The sequence below is a fragment of the Staurois parvus genome, unplaced genomic scaffold (genome assembly GCF_062004578.1).
Source record: "Staurois parvus isolate SC_StPar_1 unplaced genomic scaffold, SC_StPar_1.0 ptg001091l, whole genome shotgun sequence".
Taxonomy (NCBI): domain Eukaryota; kingdom Metazoa; phylum Chordata; class Amphibia; order Anura; family Ranidae; genus Staurois; species Staurois parvus.
The window spans coordinates 5,816-33,435 of record NW_028318887.1 but is presented as its reverse complement, the minus strand read 5'-3'; the positions used below and the strand labels follow the sequence as shown (position 1 = coordinate 33,435).

The 27,620-nt window shown below is 42.3% G+C and overlaps 1 protein-coding gene across 1 annotated transcript in view; it reads left to right on the top strand.

Moving 5' to 3' along the window:
• PACS1 (phosphofurin acidic cluster sorting protein 1) overlaps positions 1-4,766 on the top strand; it is a 267,815-nt gene extending 263,049 nt beyond the window's left edge. Inside the window, exon 24 of the mRNA XM_089658767.1 lies at positions 2,977-4,766. Coding sequence (XP_089514893.1) covers positions 2,977-3,092 — 116 coding nt within the window. The 3' untranslated portion in view covers positions 3,093-4,766. The remainder of the gene's footprint in view (positions 1-2,976) is intronic.
• Positions 4,767-27,620: the final 22,854 nt, after the last annotated feature.

Below are 27,620 nucleotides of genomic sequence, written 5' to 3'. Positions count from 1 at the left end.
GTTGAACTGCTTTTGGATGTCCCAAAGGTGAATGACTTCCTGTGCCCCTCAATGTACATGAACGAAAACAGGATTTTTGTAGTCCGTGTAAAAGCTTTTTCTTGGACTCCTTTGAGGGTCATATACACCACACTTCTGTTTAAGGTGATGCTGCTTTGCTACAAAGCTGAGGCAAGCTCACAGGAGGAGTTATGCTGGGATGGTTTACATTTTTTTGTTTTGTATGCCAGTGTCCAGGCCTCCTGTAGGTGGAAGTAAAACCCAAAAGTGACTGTCCTTCAGTGTACTCCAAGAAACGGATTTTAAACACTTCAAGCCCGGACACTTTCACCCCCTTCCTGTCCAGGCCAATTTTCAGCTTTCAGTGCTATCACACTTTGACAATTGCGCAGTCATGCAACACGGTACCCATATTAATTTTTTTGCATTTTTTGAGGCAGATAAAACTATTTTGGTGGTATTTATTCACCACTGGGATTTTATTTTTTTTGCTATATAAAATAAATAGTCCAAACATTTTGAAAAAAGTGTTTTTCTTATAAAATATATATATATATATATATATATATATATATATATATATATATATATATATATATCTTATATAATAAAATTTTGCAAGGCTTTCTTCATAAATATTGGCCAAAATGTATTCAGCTATATTTTTAGTAAAAAAAAATAACCCAAATTAGTTTATAACCAAAAATTATAATGTTTCACAAATTGTTTAAAAAAAAAAAAAAAAAAAAAAAAATGTAAACATACTGTCCCCCTAGCAGTACAGTGTCACCATAGAATTTCTCCTTCTCTCTGGCTGCAGTCTTGCAGCCATTGAGAAATACTGTGAGAGCTGTGATTGGTCACAGCTTGTCATATGGTTCAAGGCTGTTGTGAATAGCCTTGTACCATGTGACCTCTGTGATCATTCACAGATTTCACTAGTAATAAGCAATGATGTCAGGAAGTGACATCTTGCTTACTACTATTCATGTGATCACTGAGTGGCCAATCAGTGATCACATGATCAGGACCTCACACAGAGGTCCCTACAGCGATCAGACACAGTGGGCACCGGATCGCTTGCAGGGAGTGCACACATGCAGGGAATGCGGGAGGATGTTTATAAATGGCCACCCGTTCCTGCACTGTTCCTGTCCAGCCATTTATGTACATGAGCCAGACGGGAAGTGGTTAAGGACCAAGTATTTGCGCAGCAGTTTTTAAAACGCAATTTTGTGGGAAAAATCTACTTTTTTAATTTTAATTAAAAAAAAAAAATACATAACTTTTTTTGTAAGATATAAAAGATGATGTTACGCTGTGTAAGTAGATACAAAAACATGTCACACTTTAAAATCACGCCCGTGCAACAACTACAAACTACGTAAACTTTACTATCCATAAGCAACGGTGGGACAGGAGATCCTGAAAAGGTGGCAGGAGGGGGCTAGTTAGCTGCTCTGATCGCTGGTTACACGAAAGCTGACCTTTGGCTGCAAATAACAGTACCGGGGTGATGCCTGCAGCTGCAAGCATCATCCTGGTAAAACCACTTGAAGACCAGTGACATACCAGGTACATGACAGGTCTAGTGGTAAAGATGAAGTTCTCCACATGCCCATAGCTACAGGGGTGAATGAAGACGTATCTGTTTATACCTGATGCTGTGCTGCTGCATTGGCAGCTAATTTCAGCACTGTGCCAGCACAGATGAGGCTAAATGTCGTGTTTCTAATGGTGTAATTTCACACAACAGCACTGAAAAAAAAATACTGCTTGTGCTGCTATTTTCAGCACAGTGGGGTGCAACATGAACCATCGCTTTGCAGTGCTACCTCAGGGAATAGAACACTCTGGAAAAACAATATACATTTCAAATAAATACATCTGTAGCACTACAAATCTACTTACCACTGCCATTTACCTGATGTTACCCTACATCCATCCTGAAATGTTTGTGTTCCATGTCATGGCAGGGGGCAGTAGTAAATTAGAGCCTTTTCAAAACTTGCTTTCCCAAATGTTTCAAAACAAAAGGTCATATGGGGTTTTTCCAAGAGCAACATCAGCAATATTGAGTGTGTGCCAACCACTGTATTATACAACCTGTTGTATGATGTTTTTGGTAAATTTAAGAATTGTAAAACCGCTTTCTGTTTTAAGATTTAAGATGTTTCTATTTCTTAGTTTTCTGCACAATACTTAGTTAACCTGTCCTGAGCATAAAACCAGGGTTGCCATTACCTTTGAAAATTCTGTTTTTCTTTGTCTGTTATGCATATCAACTGACTTTATTTTTTTTAATCACTGACCCAGAGCATGTATGCAGAAAGGAAGGATGAATTTTTAGAAGTCACTGTATGCTTGCTTGTTCAAGGTAGTCTCCATATATCTGAGTCAGTGATGCTTGCATCAGGACAGGTTTCCTAACGATCTACAGCTATTCTGGAATTATAAATTGCATCCAATGTGTTAGGTCAGCCAGTTATTTGGCAAGGCAGAATAGAGCATGCACTAAAACAGCTGGATCCAATGTGTTAGGTCAGCCAGTTAGTTGGCAAGGCAGAATAGAGCATGCACTAAAACAGCTGGAGATCTAATAGTTGTCAGGTTTTTTTTTGTGTGTGTGTGTTGGTTTTCTTGTTTTGTTTTTGCCCGAGTATATTGACTTTCATCTCATGATATTTAAGTTATATTACTATTGTGTGCAAGTTTTTGTTTACTGTGCATACACTAGTTACTACTTTTCCAGGACCACCATTCAGTTTTTTACATATTTTGTTGGGTTTTTTTTTTCTGTTACATTTGTTTTTTTAATTCTTTACCTTCCATCACAACCTGTTTTTCCCCATAGTAATTATCTTTTGTCTATTTTTTGTTCTGATGTTAGACACATAAATTTTAAATGGTCCCATTTGTATTACAATCAACATGTTAAAACCACTGTTTCTTACTTTAACTTTTTATACCTTTTAGTGACGGTTGATGGTCGTCTCTTTGGGGATGTGAAGTTTTTCCAAGTGGCATCTCAATGGCCAACTCACGTCAAATATTTTCCTGTCGGCATTTTCAGCTCAGCTGGAAAACCATAGTGTAAATGGAGAGGCGTATTCTTGCAGCATTCACTTTTAAACATGAATTTGTTACCCTCATGAACTGTGACACTGTATAATTGGTCAATATTTTGTTGATACCACTTTCATAATCCATCTTTATTAGTCAAAGGGTTTCTTTTTATTTATGTAGCCTAAAGGATGATGTGCAGCAACCAATAAAATTGGTTTCTGGTCAGTTACTGCATATCATTGCTGTTTGCATTGTTTTAAAACGAAAACTAAAGTCTCTAATCTCCTGGATTGGTACTGTTGTCCTGTCAATAGTTGCACATCTTCATATACATGCCATATACTGTTGCATATAACATGTGTAACATTGTCACAGAGAGATCCATAAACTTGCTTAATGTATGATTTTATGTATTCTGGTGACATTCATATATTTGACAAGCACAAAAGCTATTATAGTTGCACTCTTTGCAGTATTCCATAGCAAAGAACAGGCAGCTTTTAATTTGCCTTAAAGTAATATAGTGCCAAGATGACAAATGATAGAAAACTCCTGGCAACAAGGGCACTTTGATAAATAACCTCCACAACTTTTAAGAAATATTACACCAGTCCATATGTCATATATATACGTGTGTGTAAAAATAAATATATAAAATCAGTTGGTAATGAATTTGGATCAAAGTAACCCTATGCATCTTGGATAATGTTGTTGACATAGCTGTAGGTAAATGTCGTTTTTTTATTTCAAATGTAAGGTTCTGTGAAAAACATTGTATTCAGTCCTGACAGAAATTAGCCAGTACTATGCTTGATCTACAAATGTGAGATTTGTGGTTGTGGTGCATTATAAACAAATGTAGCCTGACCCACCATAGAAAACAAGGAAAAGTATAATGCCACTTAAGAATACACGTGGAATTATTAAATGACCGTACAAACTATGCATTAATATAGAGTTGTACAGAAGTACATACATTGCTGTTACAATAATAAAGCCAGTGCAGAGTAGATACTGTAATTATACAGTATAATCTCACAGACACCAGACTGTTGTAGATTAATTCTTGATGTATATTGCAGATCCATATTGTTGAAAAGATTTGTTACATTACTTAAATGTCCCAAAACATGCCATGTTACATGCATACAGATATGTTTTAGTCTGAAGGTAACAGTTCTCTACATAGCACACACTAAGACACTGTTACATGCAGATATCTGAATTTTTTTTACATACATTCACTTCTCTGTCAGGTGTAAATTGTTACAGGTACATTTATATATACTTGATAAAACATTAATCTGATAAAGCCACCAAGGGTAAAACAAAGTCTACTACATGAAGTCATAAAAATTCCATCAGCTTTGCAAACACTCCTGTCTGTAGGCTCCTGATCCCTGTGTATCCCTGCACACTCCATATTCGCATATTTAAACAATGTCTGCCCGTTTTTGTGCATATTTCATGTAGCTCATTCTTAATGTCTTATTGTGTGTGCACAGTTTCCAAAGCACAATGTACTTCAGCACCTGATGGGATTCAGACAAACTTGTCCTTTTTAGTCTTCCCTTTTGTCATTTGCCCTTCTGTCCTATTTTCTGGTGTTGCACAAATGTATATAATTTGCTTGCCAGCTTCTTTTCATGTTTTATATTGTTTTTATTATTATTTTCATTAAAGTATATGTGATTTATAAAGCTTGGGTGTTATTGAATGATTTGTGAGCACTGTTTTGTTAAACATGTTAAAGTATTGCAAAGAAAAAAGGGTTTTTGCAAAATAGAGGTATCATCATTAAAAGAGGAAAAAAAAGCTACAGCAAACCTAACCACATACACTATATTGCCAAAAGTATTGGGACGTCTGCCTTTACACGCACATGAACTTTAATGGCAAGCCAGTCTTTAGAGTCTCTTGAGTTCAATATAGAGTTGGCCCACTCTTTGCAGCTATAACAGCTTCAACTCCTCTGGGAAGGCTATCCACAAGGTTTAGAGGTGTACCTATGGGAATGTTCGACTATTCTTCCAAAAGCACATTTGTGAGGTTAGGCACTGATGTTGGATGCGAAGGCCTAGCTTGCAGTCTTTGCTCTAATTCATCCCAAAAGTGTTCTATCAGTTTGAGGTCAGGACTCTTTGCAGGCGGTCAAGTTCCTCCACCCCAAACTCTCTCATCCATGACTTTATGGACCTTGCTTTGTGCACTGGTGTGCAGTCATGTTGAAACAGGAAGGGGCCGTCCCCAAGCTGTTTTCACAAAGTTGGGAGCATGAAATTGTCCAAAATATCTTGGTATGCTGACGCCTTAAGAGTTCCCAGCCCAACCCCTGAAAAACAACCCCACACCATAATCCCCCCTCCACCAAACTTTACACTTGGCACAGTGCAGTACCCTTCTCCTGGCAACCGCCAAACCCAGACATGTCCATTGGATTTCCAGACAGAGAAGCATAATTGGTCACTCCAGAGAACATACTTCTGCTCTAGAGTCTAGTGGTGGCATGCTTTACGCCACTGCATCCGATGTTTTGCATCGCACTTGGTGATATAAGGCTTGGATGCAGCTGCTTGGCCGTGGAAACCCATTTCATGAAGCTATCTAAGCACTGTTGTGCTAATCTGAAAGCCACGCGAAGTTTTGAGGTCTTTAGCTATTGACTCTGCACAGAGTTGGTAACTTCTGTGCCCTTAGCATGCGCTGACCCTGCTCTGTAATTTTACGTGGCCTACCACTTTGTGGCTCGGCTGCTGCTGTTCCCAGTTGTTTCCACTTTGTTATAATACCACTAACCGTTCACCGTGGAATATTTAGTAGCAAGGAAATTTCACAGATGGAACTATTGCGCAGGTGGCAACTTATCACAGTACCACGCTTGAATTCACTGAGCTGCTGAGAGCGACCAATTCTTTAAAAGTTTGTAGTAGCAGTCTGCATGTTTAGGTGCTTGATTTTATACACCTGTGGCCATGGAGGTAATTGGAACACCTGAATCCAATGATTTGGAGGGGTATTCCAATACTTTTGGCAACATAGTGTATGTGAGAATAATTCAAATAGCTGTAATACTGCACCAAGAGTAGGACTCCACGGTAATGTGAGTTAAGCTGCCAACAAAATGAATGACCATTCCCCAGATGGCAAGACCCCAGATGATTAGAGGCTTGCAACTAAGCCTCTATAAGCTTGCAACTAATACATCCAGTCTCAGATTTTCCAAAACATTTTAAATGTGAATCAGTGGTTGGACTTCCCACCTGAATCAAATAATAAAGAATGACCTTCAGATGTTATCAGAAGACAGACATATAACCATGTACACAGGTTATGTGGCAGCGCCAGTGCCCAGAAACTTCACAGTACATGTTTCAACTAAAAAGATGTCCTCGGGGACATCCCTAGCTACTGTAGCCAGGAAATCAGCTAATCAAACGCTATGTGTGCTTGATTAACTGCAGTGGAGGGCCTAACAGACCCCTGATGCCTACATAAAAAGGGCCTGTCACCCACCTAATGCTATCACACAGGGGGCTTGTGAGCCTCTTGTGATGGCAATAAAGTTACATAAAAAAGAAAAGCACACAAAATTGAAATACATTTAGGTGTGTGCCTGGGGTGATGGGTGCTTTTAACTTTAAGGTTATTTTTAATTGCAAGTACATGTGTATGAAAACAACAATTGCACCACACGTGAAGTATTGCCATGAACGTCAGAGTGAGAGCAATAATTCTAAGGCCATATTTTATGGTTCACTCCAATCTGATAACCTGTAAAAACTTTTAAAAAGTTGTCTATGGACAATTTTGTGTACCATAGTTTTTCACCATTTCATGAGCAAGCAAGTCTTCACATGTTGGGTATCACTTTACACGACGCAACCCCATTTTTTTTTTTTTTTTAATTTAAACAAATTTTTTTATAATTTTAATTAAAGTTTAGGTGTTCTGTTATGTTTGTGTGCACTACACAAAACGTGTTTGATAAACAATTGTGCAGCATAGAATATTGCAACTGTTACCATTCTATTCTCCAGGGTCTCTGCTTTCACAAATTATATAATTGTTTGCGGGATTAAAGTAATTTCCTAGGCAAAACAATTACACTTTTAATGTGTCCAAAAAAAAAAATGCTCTGGACAAGTGGTTATATCACACCAGGTCTGGAGGTACAAGCGTTGCTGTCACTTTTAGTGAGCTGCCTATGATGGTGCCCCTATTGGAACCTACTGTAACTATGTGAGTGCCACACTATCAAAGTATTTTTCTGTGTTTTCCTTGCCCATTTTGTGTTTTGGGTGTATGAGAGCTATTCAGTGACATCTGGCGTTGGACTGAATACAGTGGGCCCCACATCCTGGTTTGTGAGATCTAAAGCTTTCAGGCTACGCTGTTGGCCATAATTAATCTGGTGAGCGGGCAATTCACTTACATTTGCACGTGGTGGATTCTTCTCACATGTGGTGGAATACATAGCCACTTATGCAAGCAGAAGAATCAGAAATGCCTGAATACTCTATATGGTATTGGGCTATATGCATTTGTGATTGCGCTCTTGACTATCTTATTTCATTCTTTGTCATTTGGGAATGCTGATGGCGACCCTTTGGTCTGATATGTTTTAAAAGACGGCTCATTAATGTGCCAATTTACCATATTATTTATTCTTTTTGTCTTCAAAGAACACAAGAAAAATGGGATTGTTTTAAATCCACTGCATGCAAACACGCTGCAAAATATATTTCCATGGGCAAGACGTATAAAAGACTAAAAAAAAAACCTTTTTGGTTCATATCCAAGGTTAAGACTATATAGAATGTGGAAAGGGAATTTGAAAAAAAATGGAGGAACACTTTCATTGTTTGAAAGTTACAAAGAATATAACAGAATATGTAAATAAAAAAGAAAGTCAGTTTGCAGAAGAGAGTACAATAAACCACCAAACATTCTTCAAATATCTTAATGGTGTAAAAAGGTCAGGTCTGAGCATCTAGGGCCCTTTTCAAGATAATTTAGCTAGTGACTGAGGACAAAGAGAGAGCAAATTTATTAAATACCTTCATCTCTGTACATACAAAAGAAAATTGGGTAGCTGAAAACCATAATGGGATAGTATTGACATAGCCCCAAAATAACCCCAATGGCTCAAAATTGATGTAGTCCTCAAATGTTTAACAGAATAAAGGTAAAGAAAGCACCTGTACCAGATGCTTATTTTTTTTTCAAAGCCATTGTTTCTAATTTTTACAGACTTTGGTGTGATACTACTGGATTGGTGCAAGGCCAATGTGGTGCCTATATTTAAAAAGGGATCAAAGTCTTTACCAAGTAACTACATATCAGTTAGTTTAACTTCTATAGTTGGGAAGATACTTGAGAGTTTGATTTAAAAAAAAAAAAAAAAAAAAATTTGCCAGAGAATATTTTAAGTAATAGAGCAAGGATTCACAAAAGACCAATGAAGACCAAAAATCGGCTTTCTTTTTATGAGGGAGTAAGCAAATATGTAGTCAATGATTATTAGTGGTGTACCCCAAGGTTCAGGGTGGGACCCTTACTTTTTAACCTATATATAAATGATATCGAAATTGGGATTAAAAGTACTATTTCTGTGTTTGCAGATGACACCACTTATACATTTATAAGCAGACCTTAATGCATTTTTTGATTAGGCAACTACATGGCAAATGAGGTGTAATATTGATAGATGTAAGTGGATTAAAACCATGCATATTTCATACATTCATGGATGAGAATAACTTGGTGAGTTAAAGATCGTGAAGGATCTGGGTGTTCTGGGAGATCTTATACAAGCATGCAATGCCAAACTGCAGTTTCTAAAGTTATCAAAATACTTTCCTGTATTAAGATGTATAGGCTCCAGAGAGGGACATAATTTTGTCCTGTACATATCATTAATAAGACCATCAGTTTTGGGTGCCATTTCACAAAGGATATCGGGGAACTGAAGAGAGTGCAGAGAAGGCAAACACACTGAAAAGAGGCATGAAGATGCTCAGCTTTGAGGAAAAATTTGCTGAACTGAATTTATTCTCTCTTGAGAAGAGAAGACTAAGGGGGATATGTTCACCATGTATGAATTAATAGTTGGGCTATACAATGAACTTGGTATGGAATTATTCACTTTAAAGTCATCACAAAGGGCAAGGGGGTACTCTTTACACCTGGACGGAAAAAGAGATTAACCTTCATGTGCAGAAAGGCTTCTTCAAAGTAAGAGCTGTGAAAATATGGAATAGGCTTCCTTAAGAACTAGTTCTGCCCAGCTTAGTTGATTGTTTTTAATGGGTTGCATGCATTCCTAAATGCACAAATTATATGGTTATTAACATTCATAGGTAACACCAACAGGGATTATTGATCTAGGCAATATCTGATTACCTTCTACTGTGTAAATATATAGTAAGTTTTCCTCTGGACATGAAACCTGATGAATGGTGCCTCCTTTGAGGATAGGCACATCCTTCACATACCTGTAAAGCTTGAGTGCAATTCTTTCTCTATATTAAATCCTAAGATTTTGACTTGCTACACTAGGAATGTGTCCAATGTCTTTTCCTTTCTGTTATACACTGCTCAAAAAAATGAAAGGAACACTTTGAAAAGACATCAGATCTCAATGGGGAAAATATCATGCTGGATATGTTTACTGATATGGATTGGGTAATTTGTTAGGAACGTAAGAATGCCCCATCGTTTGATGGAAATGAAAATTAGCGACCTACAGTGAACTGAATTCAAAGGCACCCCGAAAATCAAAGTGAAAAAAAATTATACAGCAGGCTAGTCCATTTTGCTGAAATTTCATTGCACCAACTCAAAATGGTACTCAGTAGTTTGTATGGCCCCCCTGTGCTTGTGTGCATGCCTGACAATGTCGGGGCATGCTTCTAATGAGATGGTGTCCTAGGGTATTTCCTCCCAGATCTGGACCAGGGCATCAGTGAGCTCTTGGACAGTCTGAGGTGCAACCTGGCGGCATTGGATGGATGAAACATGATATCCCAGAGGTGTTCTATTGGATTTAGGTCAGGTGAGTGTAAGGGCCATTGAATGCTATCAACTCTTTCATCCTCCAGGAACCGCCTGCATACTCTCGCCACTTGAAGCCAGGCATTGTCGTGCACCACGAGGAACGCAGGACCCACTGCAACAGCGTAGAGTCTGACAGTGGGTCCAAGGATTTTATCCCCATACCTAATAGCAGTCAGGGTGCCATTGTCTAGCCTGTAGAGCTCTGTGCGTCCCTCCATGCATATGCCTCCCCAGGCCATCACTGACCCACCACCAAAACGGTCATGCTGAATGATGTTACAGGCAGCATAACATTCTACGCCGCTTCTCCTGACCCTTTCATATCTGTCACATGTAAACAACAAACAAGATCAAGTGCTGGGTGAAAAAATGACGAGAAGACTAGCCACTGGCATAAAAGGTAACCTCTAAAAACCTCCAAAATTGTATGACATGAATAAATATATGCAGCACTAATAAGCAAATAAAATTAGCAATCAAAATGAGCAATAAAATGACAAATAAATAAGTAAATAAAGTCAATAAACTTATAACGTGAAATGAACGTGACTGTTGTGAAAAAGTCAATAAACTTCAGTAAACTTGTAAGAAGAATATCCGTGACTCCTGTGATGGTTGAAATAGGTATAGATTGCACTAGCCAGATAGCAAAGGTGCTTGCGCATGGAGGACATAAGACCTACTCCTGGTTCTCTGGATCTGGAGCACTGAAGATGGTTGTAGTCATCTGTATAGTGGCCACCAGGTGTCATACATCAAGGTTCAGAAGACAGCCTCCAGAGATGCCAATATCAGCCACCAGGGGGATCATACAGGCACCAGACATCAGATAGGCAGGAGTCAGGAAACACCTTCAAAAAGAGGGGGCTCCAATGCAAAAAAAAGAGCCCCAAAACAAAGCCTCAAATAGTGTAGTATGCTTTAATGATTGGAATGCACATATAATGAATCGCACTTACACAGAGATTTTCCAAGCTGGTAGCCGGCCGTCCTCACAAGCCATGCGGTGTAAATACAAGATAGGGGGCACCTCTATTTATTCATATCTGTCACATGTGTTCAAGGTGAACCTCTTCTCATCTGTGAAAAGCACAAGGCGCCTGTGGCAGACCTGCCAATTTTGGTGTTCAATGACAAATGCCAGTCAAGCTCTATGGTGCCAGGCAGTGAGCACAGGGCCCACTAGAGAATGTCAGGCCCTCAGGCCACCCTCATGAAGTCTGTTTCTGATTGGTCAGAGACATATCAGTGGCCTGCTGTAGGTCATTTTGTAGGGCTCTGGCAGTGCTCATCCTGTTCTTGGAATCTCCTTCATGCCCTTGAGACTGTTCTGGGAGACACAACAAACCTTCTGGCAATGGCTTGCATTGATGTGCCATCCTGGAAGAGTTGGACTGCCTGTGCAACCTCTGTAGGGCCCAGGTATCGCCTCGTGCTACCAGTAGTGACACTGACCTTAGCCAAATACAAAACTAGTAAAAAACGGTCAGAAAAGATTAGTAGGGACAAAAGTGGCCTCCACCTGTAAAACCATTCCTGTTTTTGGGGTTGTCTCATTGTTGCCCATCTAGTGCACCTGTTGTTAATTTCATTAACACCAAAGCAGCTGATTAACAACCCCCTCTTCTACTTAACTGATCAGATCAATATCCCAGGAGTATAACTGACTTGATGCCACACTCTTATTAAAAAGTGTTCCTTTAATTTTTTTGAGCAGTGTATATACAGCTGGGTAATTCCTACCTAATGCGACAGTGGTGCTGCCTCACTAGGAATTGAGCCTTTCTCTATTATCCTTTGGAAGACAAGGTCCTGTTTATTAAGACAAATGAAGCCTTGAAAGAACTTTCACTTCTGTTATCTCAGGCAACAAAGGTGCAGTTACTACTTTGCTCTCTGTTGATGGACAGACTGGAATAAATTTGGGGCCCAATGCTGTTAAATTCCTAGAACTCCATTCCTTCCCAATCCAGCTCTGCCAGTGGCTCACATGGCAGTGGTAGAAGGGTGGACAAGGAGAATCAGATCAGGATTACCATCAGTCTATAATGTTTAAATGATGCCTTTTAATTATACAAATATTTTGTATTCATTTATTGAACTACTGTAGATAGAATATTGATAGGACTCTGAAACAATTTTTGAATGGTTATGTTTAGTTCAGAGCTGTAGGATTTTTGTTACAATTGGATGCATTTTAAAACCAACATGCTCATCAGAATGCACAGGCTGCATCTTGTTTTAAAGCCTAACAAATATAGAAAGCTTGTAATTCAAAACTTAAAGGATAAGTTCACCTTTAGGAGCATGTTACACACTTATGTAACCATGTAACATGTAACATGTAACATGCTCCTATGCCCCCTCCAACAGCACTCCCCTATCTTGTGACACCAGGTGGGCGATCTTCTCTCTGCTCCTGCTAACACAATTTGAAAACAGTGTGGCCGTGTAGGGCTCTAATCATTCACAGGAAACTGTAAATGAATGAAGTGGCTGCATGGTCAGAGTACAAGTACCATCAGCCATTGCGGCTGACAGGTTGTAGTTCTCAATGATCTTTGAGGGCACTGGTAAGTGAGAATGTAGTTCATCGATTCTTCCTGTTATTCAGTAACTGCCTGCCCATATGGGAGGTACAGGCGTACAGCTTATGAGAGTCTGCAAGATCCTGGTATTGGACTCTGCTGATTGCGGGTGCAATGCTTTACAGGCTGCAATGTAAAAAAAAAAAAAACATTTTACAAACAGTGAACTTCTTCAGCATCAGTGCACCTTTGCGAACCACCCATGTCTCGTTCAATAAGGTATCATACAGTTTAGGCCCTTCACATAATTGCTTAGTCTTTGAATTAAAGGAACAAGCACGTGAGGTAGGGTAACCAGCAACCCCCCCACCACCATCTATAAAGTGACATTGATAACTGTGTCTCATGAATTATAGCGTTATTCTGTTCGCGAGCTCTAATAGTACCCTATTGTGTTAGGATCCTGACTGTAAACTACCATTTGTTTATTGCCTATTAATCTCTGGCTATTGGTCTATTGTATTACTTGTGAAAACTCTAATAAAATGTTTTTTTTTTTAAAAAGTGAACTTCGCATGTAACAAATTGTGATCATCTCATACAATACTCGTTAACTTTGTTATGCTGCAGATGAACGATTTGTCATCGACCAGAAGGATAATCTCTGCCTTACAACCATTTGAAGATCTCATATGCTGTTGATATCTAATTTCTGTTGTCACTGGATTACTATTTCCTAATTGAGGATACTGGGCTTACAAAAATATAATGTTGTCTTAACTATATGTATGTGCTTTTTTTGGTTTGTCTATGTGTGTGTCCAATCACAAGTCTTATAAAAAAATATATAAACAAAATAAAATAGCTATTTTTTTATTTTGTGAATATTGCACTGGTTGCAATAACATATGGATGCACTTTTGCAAATTGTTGTGCAATACTTTGGGTCTCAGCCATGTGTTTGTCTTAAATTTCAGAAGTGTTATTTACCTTTACTGATGCTATCATTAAATTCCTCAGGGTAATATCAGCCTCAGGGCTGTTAATTATTACTGTACACAATACGCAATATATGATATATTCTATATCCATCTGCATTAATGTAAAGACAGTTTAAATTGCTTTGAAAATTAATGAGTCTCTTAGGAGCATCTGAAAAGTTGTATATACATTAAACATGTTGAAGGTTTTAATGGCTCCCGGGATAATTGAATGAATTCCAATTAATCCTTATCCAATTGCCTAATTATTACTAGTTGTTAGCCTGAGGAAAGCATTCTAAATAGTGGTCTATGCTACTTTTTTCAACGAGAGATTTAACCAAATGCAAGTTAAAGTATGTGTAACCCCAACCACTAAAATAAATATATTTTAACAAGTGTAATGTAATTTTAAATTATTATTTTCAATCTTTTTAAATCTGCAGCTATCATCAAGATAATACTGCTGGTCTTACATTTATGATCCTTGTTCAGGCATCTACTGCTCTAGGGTGACTATTAATTTTCTCAGTTGTGCACCTATAAAGTGTAGAACAAAAAGTGAAGTGCTCTACTCATTTGTATAACTTTTTATTTTGTTAATATTCTATCAAAATGTACAATCCCATGTGAAATATTTTGTGATTAAACTGTGTCCTTAACTATGAAATAGTAAGATTAATCAGTTGCACATGCCGTGATGGAAACAGGAAACTTTCAGAGATAGCCAAAGTGATACTATCCACTCTCATGCTAAGCTTAACTGAAGGTTTGCGACCCCCTGTTAATATGTTATGGGTGACATCATAGGCATTGGATGTTTTTTATTCTCCAAAACAGGCCCAGAATAGTGACAAACGATTTCTTTAAAATGCCTCATTACTTGGTAATGGCTCCAAAACACTGCAATACAAATCAATGGGACCAAAACATGCAGCAGACACCATGTAATAAAGATACTCCACATCTTGGAAGGCCAGCGGCCATCTTGGAAGTTGGAAAAATTCCTTGTGGCATTTTTTCTATGCAGATTTTAATGATTGTCATGTAAGTGCAATTCCGTTTAATAAATTCCTTTGTATAGATGGTTTTACACTATGTGGAGTCTCTAGGAGAAATCGAGAAGGAGAAATCATTTGTCACTATTCTGGGCCTGTTTTGGAGGATAAAAACCATCCAATGCATATGTCACCCATAACATAATAAAGAGCGCTGACTGACCACTCTTAGCAGGGGATCGCAAGCCTTCCGGTAAGCCTTGCATGAGAGTGGATAGTATCACTTTGGCTATCCCTGGAAGTTTCTTGTTTTCATCACGGCATGTGCAACTGATTAATCTTCACTATTATTTCATATTTAAGGACACAGTTTAATCACAAAGTATTTCACATGGGATTGGACATTTTCATTGTATAACTTTTTATTTTGTTAATATTCTAATGAGTAGAGCACTTCACTTTTTGTTCTACAATTTATAGGTGCACAACTGGGAAAATGAATAGTCACCCTAGAACAGTAGGTGCCTGAACAAGGACAATGAATGTAAGACCAGCACTTTTTGTTGTAAACTTTATATTGAATACCTGGTATCAGGGTATAGTGTTCACCTGCTATTTTTTAGTTTTCAAGTTAATTTTTTCTGAACTCAGATTCTGGCATATACTAGTTGTGCACTTATGTTGTGACCATCACATGGGCATCCAATGGAGACTACAAGTGGTCATTTGAACATACATTGTATAGGCATACTTCCTTACAGCCATCATAAAGACCCAACCTAAAAAAATGTCATGCAGCAATCCCTAGAGCACATGCACTAGAGAAAAACAACAAAGGATACAAAGGTGAAACATGAATTTATTAAAGAAAATTACTTTTTCCCTAGTCATCTTCCAGGACAGGTTCACATGAGAGATAGGCTTCTCCCAGGAAACACCCGATCCACCTTCTTTTCGCATAAGTAGCCTCTCTCCCTAGGGGACCCTCACTATTAGTGTTTCCTCCGGACCAGGACTAGGAACTGCTCCCATTTTCTTTTCTTTTTTTAGCATGGTCATCTGGCGGGGTACAGAGGCCACCTGGATGGGGCTACCCCTCCTCCTATTCTCAAGCAAGGGGGGGCTTTGCGGGGTGGCCTCTCCAGTGTTCCCTACAAGCCACCCTTTCCTCCGGGGGTTGGGGGTGACAGCACCCTCAATTTTGGTCCTGCGGGGCTCTCCAGGGGTAACAGAGCCTACTCCGCTGGCTTACTGGGAAGGGACAGCTACCGTTTGGGGAAAAAGCCTACCTTCCTCTGCTGCACGCCAACATCCCGACGAGGAGGCACGGGTGGATGACGTCACGGCCAGGATCGTCATTTCTGGTCCCTGGGACCTGCGAGCCACACTTTCGGCACTCGAACAAGAAGAGACCTGCCGCCATCTTAGATATGGATGGAAGACCGCAAGTTTTGCCCCACACCACAGCTGTGAGGGGAAGCCAGTGCACCAGGACCCAAGGGAGGGGGCAGAGCCCTACTACCCTTTAAACACAGCGCGCCGAGGGCGGGAAAGCGGCAGAATGGAGGCAGATCTGTCCGAGCTGGGGGAGGCCAGCTGTAAGGTAGGAGCCTGCGGGCTACCACAAACCCCCCCTCTCTCTATACCTCTTTGCTCTGACCTGAATCCTGGGGGGGTATAAGGCCCCCCTCTTCTCTCTCTAGCACCTCAGGGTTTTTTCTTGTGGACTGCCAGTGGGTGCACATTAGTGGGTGTCCCCAAGGCCCTAGCATTACAGAAGGCCTACACCTTGTGTCTCCCTGTCCTTAGATGGGCCCACAGGAGGAAGAGAGAAGAGACAGGGAGGTCCTCTATGAAGCTAAGAGGAAATGCGCTACCTGCAAGAGGAGACTTGCTAGCGCTTGGAAAAAGCAGCTGTGCCAGGAGTGCATTGACAAGCTGATTAAGAAAGAGTCAGGGTCGCTTTTTCAAAAGTTCAGAGAACAAATGCAGGAACCGGGCCTGCACAAGCCCCAACCAGGCACCTCAGGCGTTTCCCTACCGGCTAAGAGGAAACAGGACCCGGGCGCTATCACAGTTCAAGAAGAAGAACCCGGTACTATTGAGTCGGAGGAAGGCGAGTCGGAAGAACAGAACCACAGGTCGCAGAGATTCCTTTTTCCAGTAGAGGATACAGAAGGTCTCCTAAAGGTAATCTACGATACCTTGGACTTAGAAGAGGAAAAACCAGATCTCTCTCTGCATGACCAACTTTATGCGGGGCTACAGAAGAAAAGCGGGCGCACATTCCCGGTCCACCATAAAGAGGGAACGGGAAGAGCCGGAAAAGGAAATCTTTTTTTCCCAAGAACCTGAAAAGGCGTTTCCCGTTTAAGGACGAAGATTTGTCCATGTGGGAGTCCTGCCCGAAACCAGATGCCCCACTTTCAAAGATCTTGAAGACCACAGATCTATCGTTTGAAGACAGAGGTTCTTTAAAGGACCCAATGGACCGCAAGGCCAACACATTTCTTAGAAGGGCATGGGAATCGTCCGCGTTAAACTTTAAACCAGCAATAGCAACAACCTGTGTTTCCAGAACCCTGGACGTATGGCTGGGCCAGCTTCTCTCTCACCTGGAACAGGGTACGCCAGCGGAGGAAATCCTCAAATCATTACCGGTCTTGGAGAAACCAGTAGCCTTCATCGCAGATGCATCAGAAGTTACAGAATGATACTCAACATGAAGAAGGTGAACGAATTTGTAAAACACAAAAAATTCTGCATGGAAACAATGTACACGACAAAAGAACTCCTTCCGCCTGGTGCATTTATGACATCAATAGACCTAAAGGACGCATACCTTCACGTCCTGATAAGGGAAGAATCAAGGAAATTTCTAAGGTTTGCGCTAAAGGGCAAGGAAAGGACGATCTTATTCCAGTTCAATGCACCCTCTTTTGGTCTAGCTTCAGCACCAAGAATATTTACAAAGATCCTAGCAGAACCTCTGCAAGCCTTGAGGCTAGAAGGGATAAACATCATCCCCCTATCTGGACGATCTACTTTTATTTGCGGACATGGAAAGAGCCCTGAAATGTCATGTGGAGCACACAATATCCTTCCCGGAAAACCTAGGGTGGTTAATAAATATGGAAAAATCACAGTCCATTCCAGGAGGATCACGTATTTGGGATACGTTCTTGATTCCACAAATACTTGCTTATACCTGACCGCAGAAAAAGCGCTCAAACTACAACAAGACGCGAAAACCCTCCAGGGGATGGCAACTTGCACAGTAAGAAACGCCATGAAGCTCGTCGGGCACATGACAGCAGCCATACTGGGGGTACAATGGGCACAACTACACTCTAGAACGATACAGAACCACGTCCTCTCCCACTGGGATGGCAGCCAAGCGTCCCTAGATTCCAGCATCTGCCTCACGCACAAAGTGAGAGAATCACTGGAGTGGTGGGGGAACATCCACACACTAAAAGTGGGAAGAAGGTGGAAGCAAGCCAACCCAATAAGAATCACCACAGACGCAAGTATGTGGGGGTGGGGCGCACACATGGAGGATTGCCTGACGCAGGGAAAGTGGGACCTCAGGGAGGTCGTCAAACTTCAGGGAATTATTGGAAATTTCATAGCACTCACAGCTTGTCAGGAGAAAATAGAAGGGAAAGAGATTCAGATCCTGTCCGACAACACAACAGCGGTCACATACTTGAACAGGCAAGGAGGCTCGAGGTCCCCGAAACTGATGGAACTAGCAGAAACCCTCCTGAGCTGGGCAGAAAGGAGCCTAAAATCCATCACACCTAAAAGGAGATCTAAACCAGCTAGCCGTCCAGTTGAGCCGAGAGGAAGTCAGCCAGTCAGAATGGTGCCTCAGCCGTACAATATTCGGCCAAATCTGCACCAGATGGGGTACTCCCTCCATAGATCTCTTCGCCAGCAGAAAGAATGCAAAACTAGAGAAATACTTCTGCCTGCAAAAGGACCCCAGGAGCGCAGGGACAGATGCACTAGTCCAACAATGGGAAGAAGACCTCCTTTACACTTTCCCACCATTCAGACTGCTACCAAGAGTGGTACAGAAGATGCAGTCATCCCAAGCCAGGGTCATCCTGATTGCTACGTTCTGGCCCATAAGATCCTGGTTCTCCTTCTTGAAGAAACTGAGCCTAACGGACCCGTGGATGATACCAACCGCGCACGACCTACTTGTGCAGGGGGCAGTAGTACACCCACACCTGGAAAATCTATCCCTGACAGCTTGGCTTCTGAGTGGAACAGGCTGGCTGGAAAAGGTTTATCAGAAAGAGTAGGCGCCACGATCTTGGACGGACGGAAAAAGTCGACAAATAACATATACGACAAAATCTAGAGAAAATTTTCCTTCCGGAGAAGTAGGAACGAGTCGTCAGGAGCCCCTATCTAAAAACTAGCAGGGGATCCCTTAGTAATTAGATTCCTGAGAGCCGCCTCCAAACGCAGAGTCCTATGCATGCCAAAGTACCCTCTATGGGACCTAGGCACAGTTCTAAAAAGTTTTCAGCAGGAACCTTTTGAACCCTTGGAGAAATGCTCTCTCAGGCACTTGACCCTCAAAACCACTCTCCTCATAGCCCTGGTCTCCGCTCACAGAGTCAGCGAACTGCAAGCTCTGTTAGTAATTGAACCTTACTGCACAATCCTGTTGGACAAAATCATCCTCCATACGGATCCAGCATTCCCACCAAAGGTCGCGTCGCATTTCCACAGATTACAGGAAATAGTAATACCATCCTTTGGTAGAAACCCAAGCAATGCCAAAGAGGGTGACTACAACAAAACTGATGTGAGAAGATGCCTAATTGCGTACATCGAGCACACAAAAACATGGAGACTCTCATCTAGTCTCTTCATCTTATTCCAAGGCCCGAGAAAGGGATACAATGCCTCCAAAGGCACCATCGCAAAATGGATAAGAGAGGCCATCTCAGAGGGATACAAAACTACGTCACTGGCACCTCCACCTGGCTTAAAAGCACATTCGACCAGGGCCACCGCAGCTACTTGGGCAGAGAAAACTCGCGCCTCTCCTGGACAGATCTGTAAGGCCGCAACATGGTCCAACTTCAGCACCTTCACCAAACACTACCGGTTGGACCTGATTGGCAACAAAGACCAAGCATTTGGCAGAAAGGTCCTGCAAGCAACAGCCCTACCCTAATGTACGTATTCCTATTCAATCCTCTCATGTGAAGCTGTCCTGGAAGATGACTTGGGAAAACGCAGTTATTTACCTGTTAACTGTATTTCCAGGAATCTTCCAGGACAGTGTAACTCCCTCCCGATTACTGTGTACTTACAGAATATGTTGGTGTTCCGTCATTCAATGGACTGGTTATATATTGTTCCTACTATCATCTTTATGCTTTCTCCTTGGCCTTCGGTCATATTCTTGTACTGAGGGTCCCCTAGGGAGAGAGGCTGCTTATGGGAAAAGAAGGTGGATCGGGTGTTTCCTGGGAGGTTTCTCATGTGAAGCTGTCTTGGAAGATTCCTGAAAATACAGTTAACAGGTAAATAACTGTGTTTTATAATGTACAATGCTTTAACAAACTAAATACTGTTTGCTTGGCTCTGAGAACTAATTGGAGGGAAGAGGCAAACTCCCCTTCACAGAAGAACAGAACTGAACTTGTCAATTACAGGCTGTGTGCTGGAGATCCCTCCCCGTCACCTTTTTTCTCTTGGCTCCATTCACCAGGGGGACTGTAGCCAGAACCTTGGGGGTTTAAAGCACCTGGACCGGATGGCATACAACCACATATCTTAACCACTGTTGGGCTGCCCGCAATGTACTGTGGACAGGCGGTTCCAGCAGGACCAGCGACGTACCCATACGATGCTGTTTACTTCCTGCTTTGTAGTGCGCATGCACGTGCCCCCCAACTGACCCCCACTGTCCCCCACTGTAATTTGCTGTAGGAAATGCATGTCAACAGGCCTCGGCCAGTGATTTTCGCTGGGACTCTGCAGATCTACTACAGTGAATGGAGAAGCACAGCTATACTTGTATTTGTAAATACAGGCACAAGATCTGGCTGGATCTTCTCTCGCTGGAACTATTATGTTCTAGGGAGAGAAGATAGACACCACACGTGAGTAAAGCAGCACATTGCACCCACGCACCTTAGCTAGACACATTTAACCCTTTGATTGCCCCCTGTCACCCTGCTGGTACCATTAGTACAATGTCAGTGTATGTTATTTCCCACTAATCACTGTATTGCTGCCACTAGCGACGTCCGATAGTGTCAGGGTCAGTTAGCGCCCCTCCCAGCTAGGGTCAGCTAGCATTAGATTGCCCGCACACTATCACAATCACACTAAAGGTTGCTGATTACCACTATTATTAGTACAGTGTTTGTATGGATCAATATGTTGATCACAAACAAATCTATACATGTGCCCCCTTAGTATTAGTGTCCCCAAAAACGTGTTAGCAGGATCAGCCCTGTTCACTGCCAGCACTTGTGTTTAGCCCCGACGCTCCCCCCCCCACCAACCCCTAACAAGAAGTGTAGTGTCAGTGTAATTTCTAATCATTGTCATCTGTGATACATTGCACACAAAACCGCAGCGTTAGTGGAATCCAACCTGATCTCTGCTAGCACTTGCAGGTGAATTTTATTGGTAGTGGTTCAAGCAGTCCCTGACAGTCAGGCACTCTTTTTTTCCTGTGAGTCGCACTAGGTACCTGTGAATTTAGAGCCCAAAATGCCCCAAAAAAGGTACACTAGTGAAGAGGCCTATAGGATTCTTAGCATGTCAGATGAGAGCGAAGGGGGGGCCTCACTGACAGAATCCACCTCAGAATACGAACCTGTAGAAAGCAGCGGCACCTTGATAGGTACCTCGGACAATGGAGAAGAGGTCCCTGTTAAGATAAGATGTACCTGAACCCATGAAACTGAAGTGCTAGGAATGCGTGACTTGTCTCATATGCAGCAGAGTGCCAGTACTCGGGCTGCACTACCTTTTGGTGAACTGGTGAGCACCAGTGGCCTAGTATAACCTTGTCTTTTTCATACCAGCACTGCAGTATCACTTGGTCACGTGCCGAGTCCTATAAGTGCAGTACAAGCTGGTGCGGGGCTAGCACAAATAGGATCCTGCAGCCACTAAGAATTTGCACACAGGCCGTAGAGCCCATAGTGTCCTTCTGGACGTGCTTTCAAATCCTGATTGGCAGCCCACAGATTCTGCAGCACCCGTACTTTCCCTGTTCACTGCCCAACCGGGAATTCAGGTGGAAACAGCAAATTTAACTACTCCCCTTGATTTTATGAAGTTGTTTTTCACAGAATATTTGTATAATTTGATTGTGGGCCAAAGCATTTTATATGCACAACAATATATCACCGCCAACCAAAATTCAGCTCTTGAAAGACCAACTGTATGGAAACATATTACGGTTTCCAAATTTTAAAACTTTGAGTTGCGGTCGTATTGATCCACAGACCTAATTCATCATATGCCCATGTTCTCTGCTGCCATGGCCAGGCGTAGATATGAGACGATAATGCGCTTCATGCATTTCAGTGATAACACACTCCTGTCATCCTCGGAGTGATCCTGAACATGACCGGCTCTAACCGGCAACAAACGACCGGCTACAAAATTTGGCCCTTCGTAAACCACCTCACTGAGAAATTTGCGAATGTGTATACGCCCCAGCAAAACATCTGCGTGGATGAGTCCCTCGTTCACTTTACTGGCCGCCTTGCATTCAAACAGTACCTCCCCAGCAAATGTGCCAGATATGGGGTCAAATTGTATAAGCTCCGTAAGAGGGCCACAGTCTCTACATATACTTTTTGGGTGTATGAGGGAAGAGACAGTGAAGTAGAGCCCCCTGACTGCCTAGACTACATGGGTGGCAGTGGCAAGATAGTATGGGACTTGGTGTCATCTTTGTTCTGCAAGGGGTACCACTTATATATGGACAATTTCTATACAAGTGTGCCACTATATAGATCTGCACAATCTTGGAATTGGCTCATAAGACACCGTGTGACCTAATTGACGGGGCTTCCCCCAACGGCTTGTAAACACCCAACTTAGAAAGGGGGAGAGAGCCTGCTTGAGAAATGATGAATTGCTTGCAGTTAAGTGGACGGACAAAAGGGATGTTTTCATCCTGTCTTCCATTCATGCAGAACCGACCATCCTAATTTCCACGGCATCTGACCACGGCTATAACCTTAACATGGGAGGGGTGGACTTCAACGACCAGATGATAAATTCAGACCTAATTTCCCGCAAAGCTTGACACTGATACAAAAAGGTGTCTATTTCAATTGGCTATATATAACGCTTTTGTACTTTACAAAGCAACAGGATGAAGTGGATCCTTCCTAAAATTTCAGGAAGCGATCATCATGGCCCTTTTGTATCCAGAAATTGCTGTGGCCCAATCCCCAAATCCAGATGCAGTTATACGGCTACATGGGAGGCATTTTCCAGATGACCTCTCTGGTACCCAAACCCAAAGGTCACCCCCAAAGAGGATAGTATTCAAAGTCCTCCTGCGCTTAGGCGAACCTGTGACTAAAGCTGCTAACACCTAACCATATATCAAAAAAATTGTAAAATGTGGTGCTGTGCTAATAAACTATATGTGAACCCCAATATGTAATATACAGTAAATAGGTAAACAATATCCCCTTAAAAATCAATAGTAGATAACTAAGTCAAATAAGACATAAACCCCACAACCTCTCCACCCCCTCTTCTAAGTAGGATATTCCACAAATATATACACAATATTAATACAAATATATTAAACGCCGTGAAACTGAGAAAGCTCCTGAACAACAACACCAGTGAATAAATATAGTGACATAAATGCATGTAAACTTTACATGCCCTGGATAAACTGGTGTGACAGAAATAGTAGTGATCCCACTGGGGGATAAAAAACAAAGTGAATCAGTGAAACCACTCCTTGTGGTGAACCTATGAAAAAAGAAAGAGGAATCAAATGAATAAACGCATGTACTGTATAAGCTCAAAATAACTTGTGAATGTAAACAATGCCAGTGATCCCAATATAGGATAAATAAAGTGAGTCCGTGGAACCACAAAATGTGGTAATTGTGAAAGAAAGAAAAAATCAGGCTCAACGCCTGTAAATCACTAACAATCACTATATACACAATAGTGACCCCCGACTGGGGATGAATAAACACCACAAAAATAGGCTAAATGGCAGAGAATTCTTCATCCACATTGATGTGAATGGAGGAATCTTTTAGGGTCTTTTTTTCGTTCAGCCCACGAGGCATGTATGCCCAACCTTAGAAGTGGGTGGATGCAGGGCGGTATATTCTAATGGTGGGCATACCACACACTTTTTTTGACAGAGGTTTCTGCACATAGATCAATGTGAGTGGAGCAATCTGTTAGGTTCTCGTTTTTTCTTTCAGCCCACAGGTTGCATGAAAAAAAAGAACATTACATATATGCCCAACAAGGACCAGTGATGTACTGGTATGTCGGTGGTGATACCAGGATGATTCCTGTAGCTATAGGCATCATTCTGGTATCATTCTTTTCAGCTGAAGGTCAGCTTTCATGTAAAAGCAATCCTAGTGGCTACTTAGACACTGGTTTACTTTTACAAGCAGTGGGAGGGGATGCCCCCCTACTGCCTTCCATGGCTTTCTTGGGCTATCCTGTCTCGGGGAACCCAGGAATGAAGCCGTTGGTTCTGCCTGCTGACCATAGAGCTGATCAGAGACTTGAACAGCTCCAATCATCTCTATGGTCTAAGAAACAAGAAGCTCTGAGCATTTCATCACTTTGGTTTCACCGGATATAAACTGCACCATTTTTAACATAGGAAAGCATCTGATCACACTAATATTCAAGTGCACTCCTGAACGCCCGATCGGTGTGCAATAAGCTTACTGCCATCCACAACCTCTTTGTTTCCTGCTCCCTCAACCTCCTAGCGATTACGGAAACCTGGATCCAGCCCACTGACTCTACCTCCCCTGCTGCACTCTCCTACGGAGGTCTCACCTGGACCCACTCACCCAGGCCCAACGGTCGTAAAGGTGGTGGGGTTGGTCTGCTCCTGTCACCGCAGAGCACCTTCCGAGTCCTCCCAAACCCCCCCTCCCTATCCTTCTCCTCCTTCGAGGCCCACTGCGTCCGACTATTCTCCCCAACCCCCTGAAGATTGCTGTGATATACCGGCCTCCTGGATCCATACCCCGCTTCCTGGATGACTTTTCCTCCTGGCTACCCTTCTTCCTCTCCTCTGAGCTACCCACCATCATCCTTGGGGATTTCAACATCCCTGTCAACCTCGACAACTTGGCCACATCCCATCTCCTCCACTTAACCTCCTCCTTTGCACTTGCACAGTGCATACAATCCACCACCCACTCCGATGGTAATATCCTTGATCTCGTCTTCTCCAACCGCTGCGCTCCCCACAACCTCACTAACACCCCCTTCCCTCTTTCTGACCATAACCTGATTACCTTCTCTATCTCCTTGTCCTCCAACGCCTACCCCTCCAAATGTCACACTACTACCAGCCGTAACCTCCGCAACCTTAACCCTGCCCCCCTCCACTCTGCAGCTGATCAACTCCATGACAGCATCCTCCCCCTGTCCTGCCCCGACTTGGCTATGACTGCCTACAACAACGCGCTGTCAACAGCCCTTGACTCACTAGCGCCTTTAACCACACGCAACATCAGACCCCGACAGCTCCAGCCCTGGCAGACTGATCACACCAAAACCCTCAAACGACACAGTCGTGCCCTGGAGCGACTATGGCGCAAAACCAAATTCCAACAAGCCTTCACCCACTACAAATCTGCCTTCCACACCTACACCTCCTCCCTCCACGCAGTCAAACAATCCTACTTCCTGACCCTCATCAAGGCCCTCTCCTCCAATCCTCGTCGACTCTTCTCCACCTTCAACTCTCTACTCTCGCCACCCCCACCTCCACCCAGCACCTCACTTACTGCCCTATCCTTCCAGCCCCAAGTCCAATCTTTAACAAGCTCGTGAAGACTCCACCTCCGCAACATCACCAAGATCCGCACGTTCCTAACCCCAGAAACCACTAAACAGCTCATCCACTCCCTCATCATATCACGACTCGATTACTGCAACTCCCTCCTTACTGGCCTGCCTCGCCGCTGGCTATCCCCGCTTCAGTCGATCCTGAATACGGCAGCCAGACTCATTCACCTTTCCAACCGCTCCATCTCCGCCACCCCCCTCTGCCAATCCCTCCACTGGCTTCCGATTGCGCAACGGATCAAATTCAAAATCCTAACACTGACGTACAAAGCCGTCCACCACACTGCCCAGAACTACATCACTGACCTAATATCCAAGTACCACCCAGCACGCACACTCCGCTCCTCACAAGACCTCCTTCTCTCTAGTTCCCTGGTCTCCTCCTCCCAGGCCCACCTCCAGGACTTCTCCAGGGTGTCGCCCATCCTCTGGAACTCCCTGCCCCAACCCATCAGATTATCACCTACTCTCCTCTCCTTTAGGCGCACCCTGAAAACCCATCTCTTCAGGGAATCCTACCCCACCCCCTGCTAACTTGCCGACCTCCTCCACTCTTCCTACCACTCCATCCCCCACAGCTATCTCCTCCTGTGCCACCATCCCCTCCCTCCTAGATTGTAAGCTCAAAAGAGCAGGGCCCTCAATCCCCTCATGTTTTGCATTGTATTGTTTTTGTTCTGTCACATGTTCTGTCCCCCTTTGTAATGTACAGCGCTGAGCGAACTATCGGCGCTTTATAAATACTGTATAATAATAATAAAAAAAATAAATAAGTGATAAATAAAAAATAAATAAGTAAAAGGGACAGTGTAAAAATAAACAAAAGCAAAATAAATCATTGTAAAAAAATTAAGTCATACTCAAACGTTGTCCCCGTGTCAATATGTAAAGAGCGGTTGCACTATGCTTGTGAGGTATCACCATGAACGGCAGATCAGGGGCAGTAATGCTAGTGCTAGACTTCCTCTGTAAACCTAAAATGGTGGCCTGTAAAGGCTTTTAAAGCATCGCCTGTGGATATTAAAAATGTATGTAGTTTGTCACTGTTGCACGGGGCATGCGCAGTTTTAAAGCATGTCATGTTTGGTATCTATTTACACGACATAACCATCTTCTATATCTTACCAAACATTTGGCCGATATATTGTGTTTTTGTGCAATAAAATTTTAAAAAAGTGTATTTTTCCAAACAATTTGAGTTTCAAAAATTGCTGCGCAAGTTTGTGACATAAAAAATTGCAACACCCACCATTTTATTCTCTAGAGCCTCTGCTTTAAAGAATATATAACGTTTGGGGGTTTAAAGTAATTTTCTAGCAAAAAATAGAGATGTTTATCATGTGAACAAAGAGTGTCAGAAAAGGCCTCATCTTCAAGTGGTTGGAAGAGTGGGTGATGTGTGCTAATGCTCGGCATAAAATGCCAGGATAGCACAAAACCCACCCAAATGACCCATTTTTGGAAAGTAGAAACTCCAAACTATTTGTTGAGAGGCATGTTGGGTCAATTTTTTTTACACAAAGCTGTCACTTAAATGATATATTGCTCACACATGCCATGGGTATATGTAGTATTATACCTCAAAACATATTCTGCTACTTCTCCTGAGTATGGGGATACCACATGTACCACAGAGACTTTTTGGCAGCCTAGCTGCATAGAGGAGCCCGAAATCCAATGACCCCTTTTAATGCCTGATGGTGTGTAATTTCTTCATTTCTCTTTCTCACTACCCAAAATCCAATAATCACCTCCAGGCTTTTAAAGGGCTTTATTTCCTGATTACACTTCCTGACTACCCACTACTGGCCCTGAAATGCCAAAATAGTCCAACCCTCCCCCCCCAAATGATTCCTCCTTGAAAATTAGACAACCCAATGAATTTGATAAGAGGCATGGTGAGTATT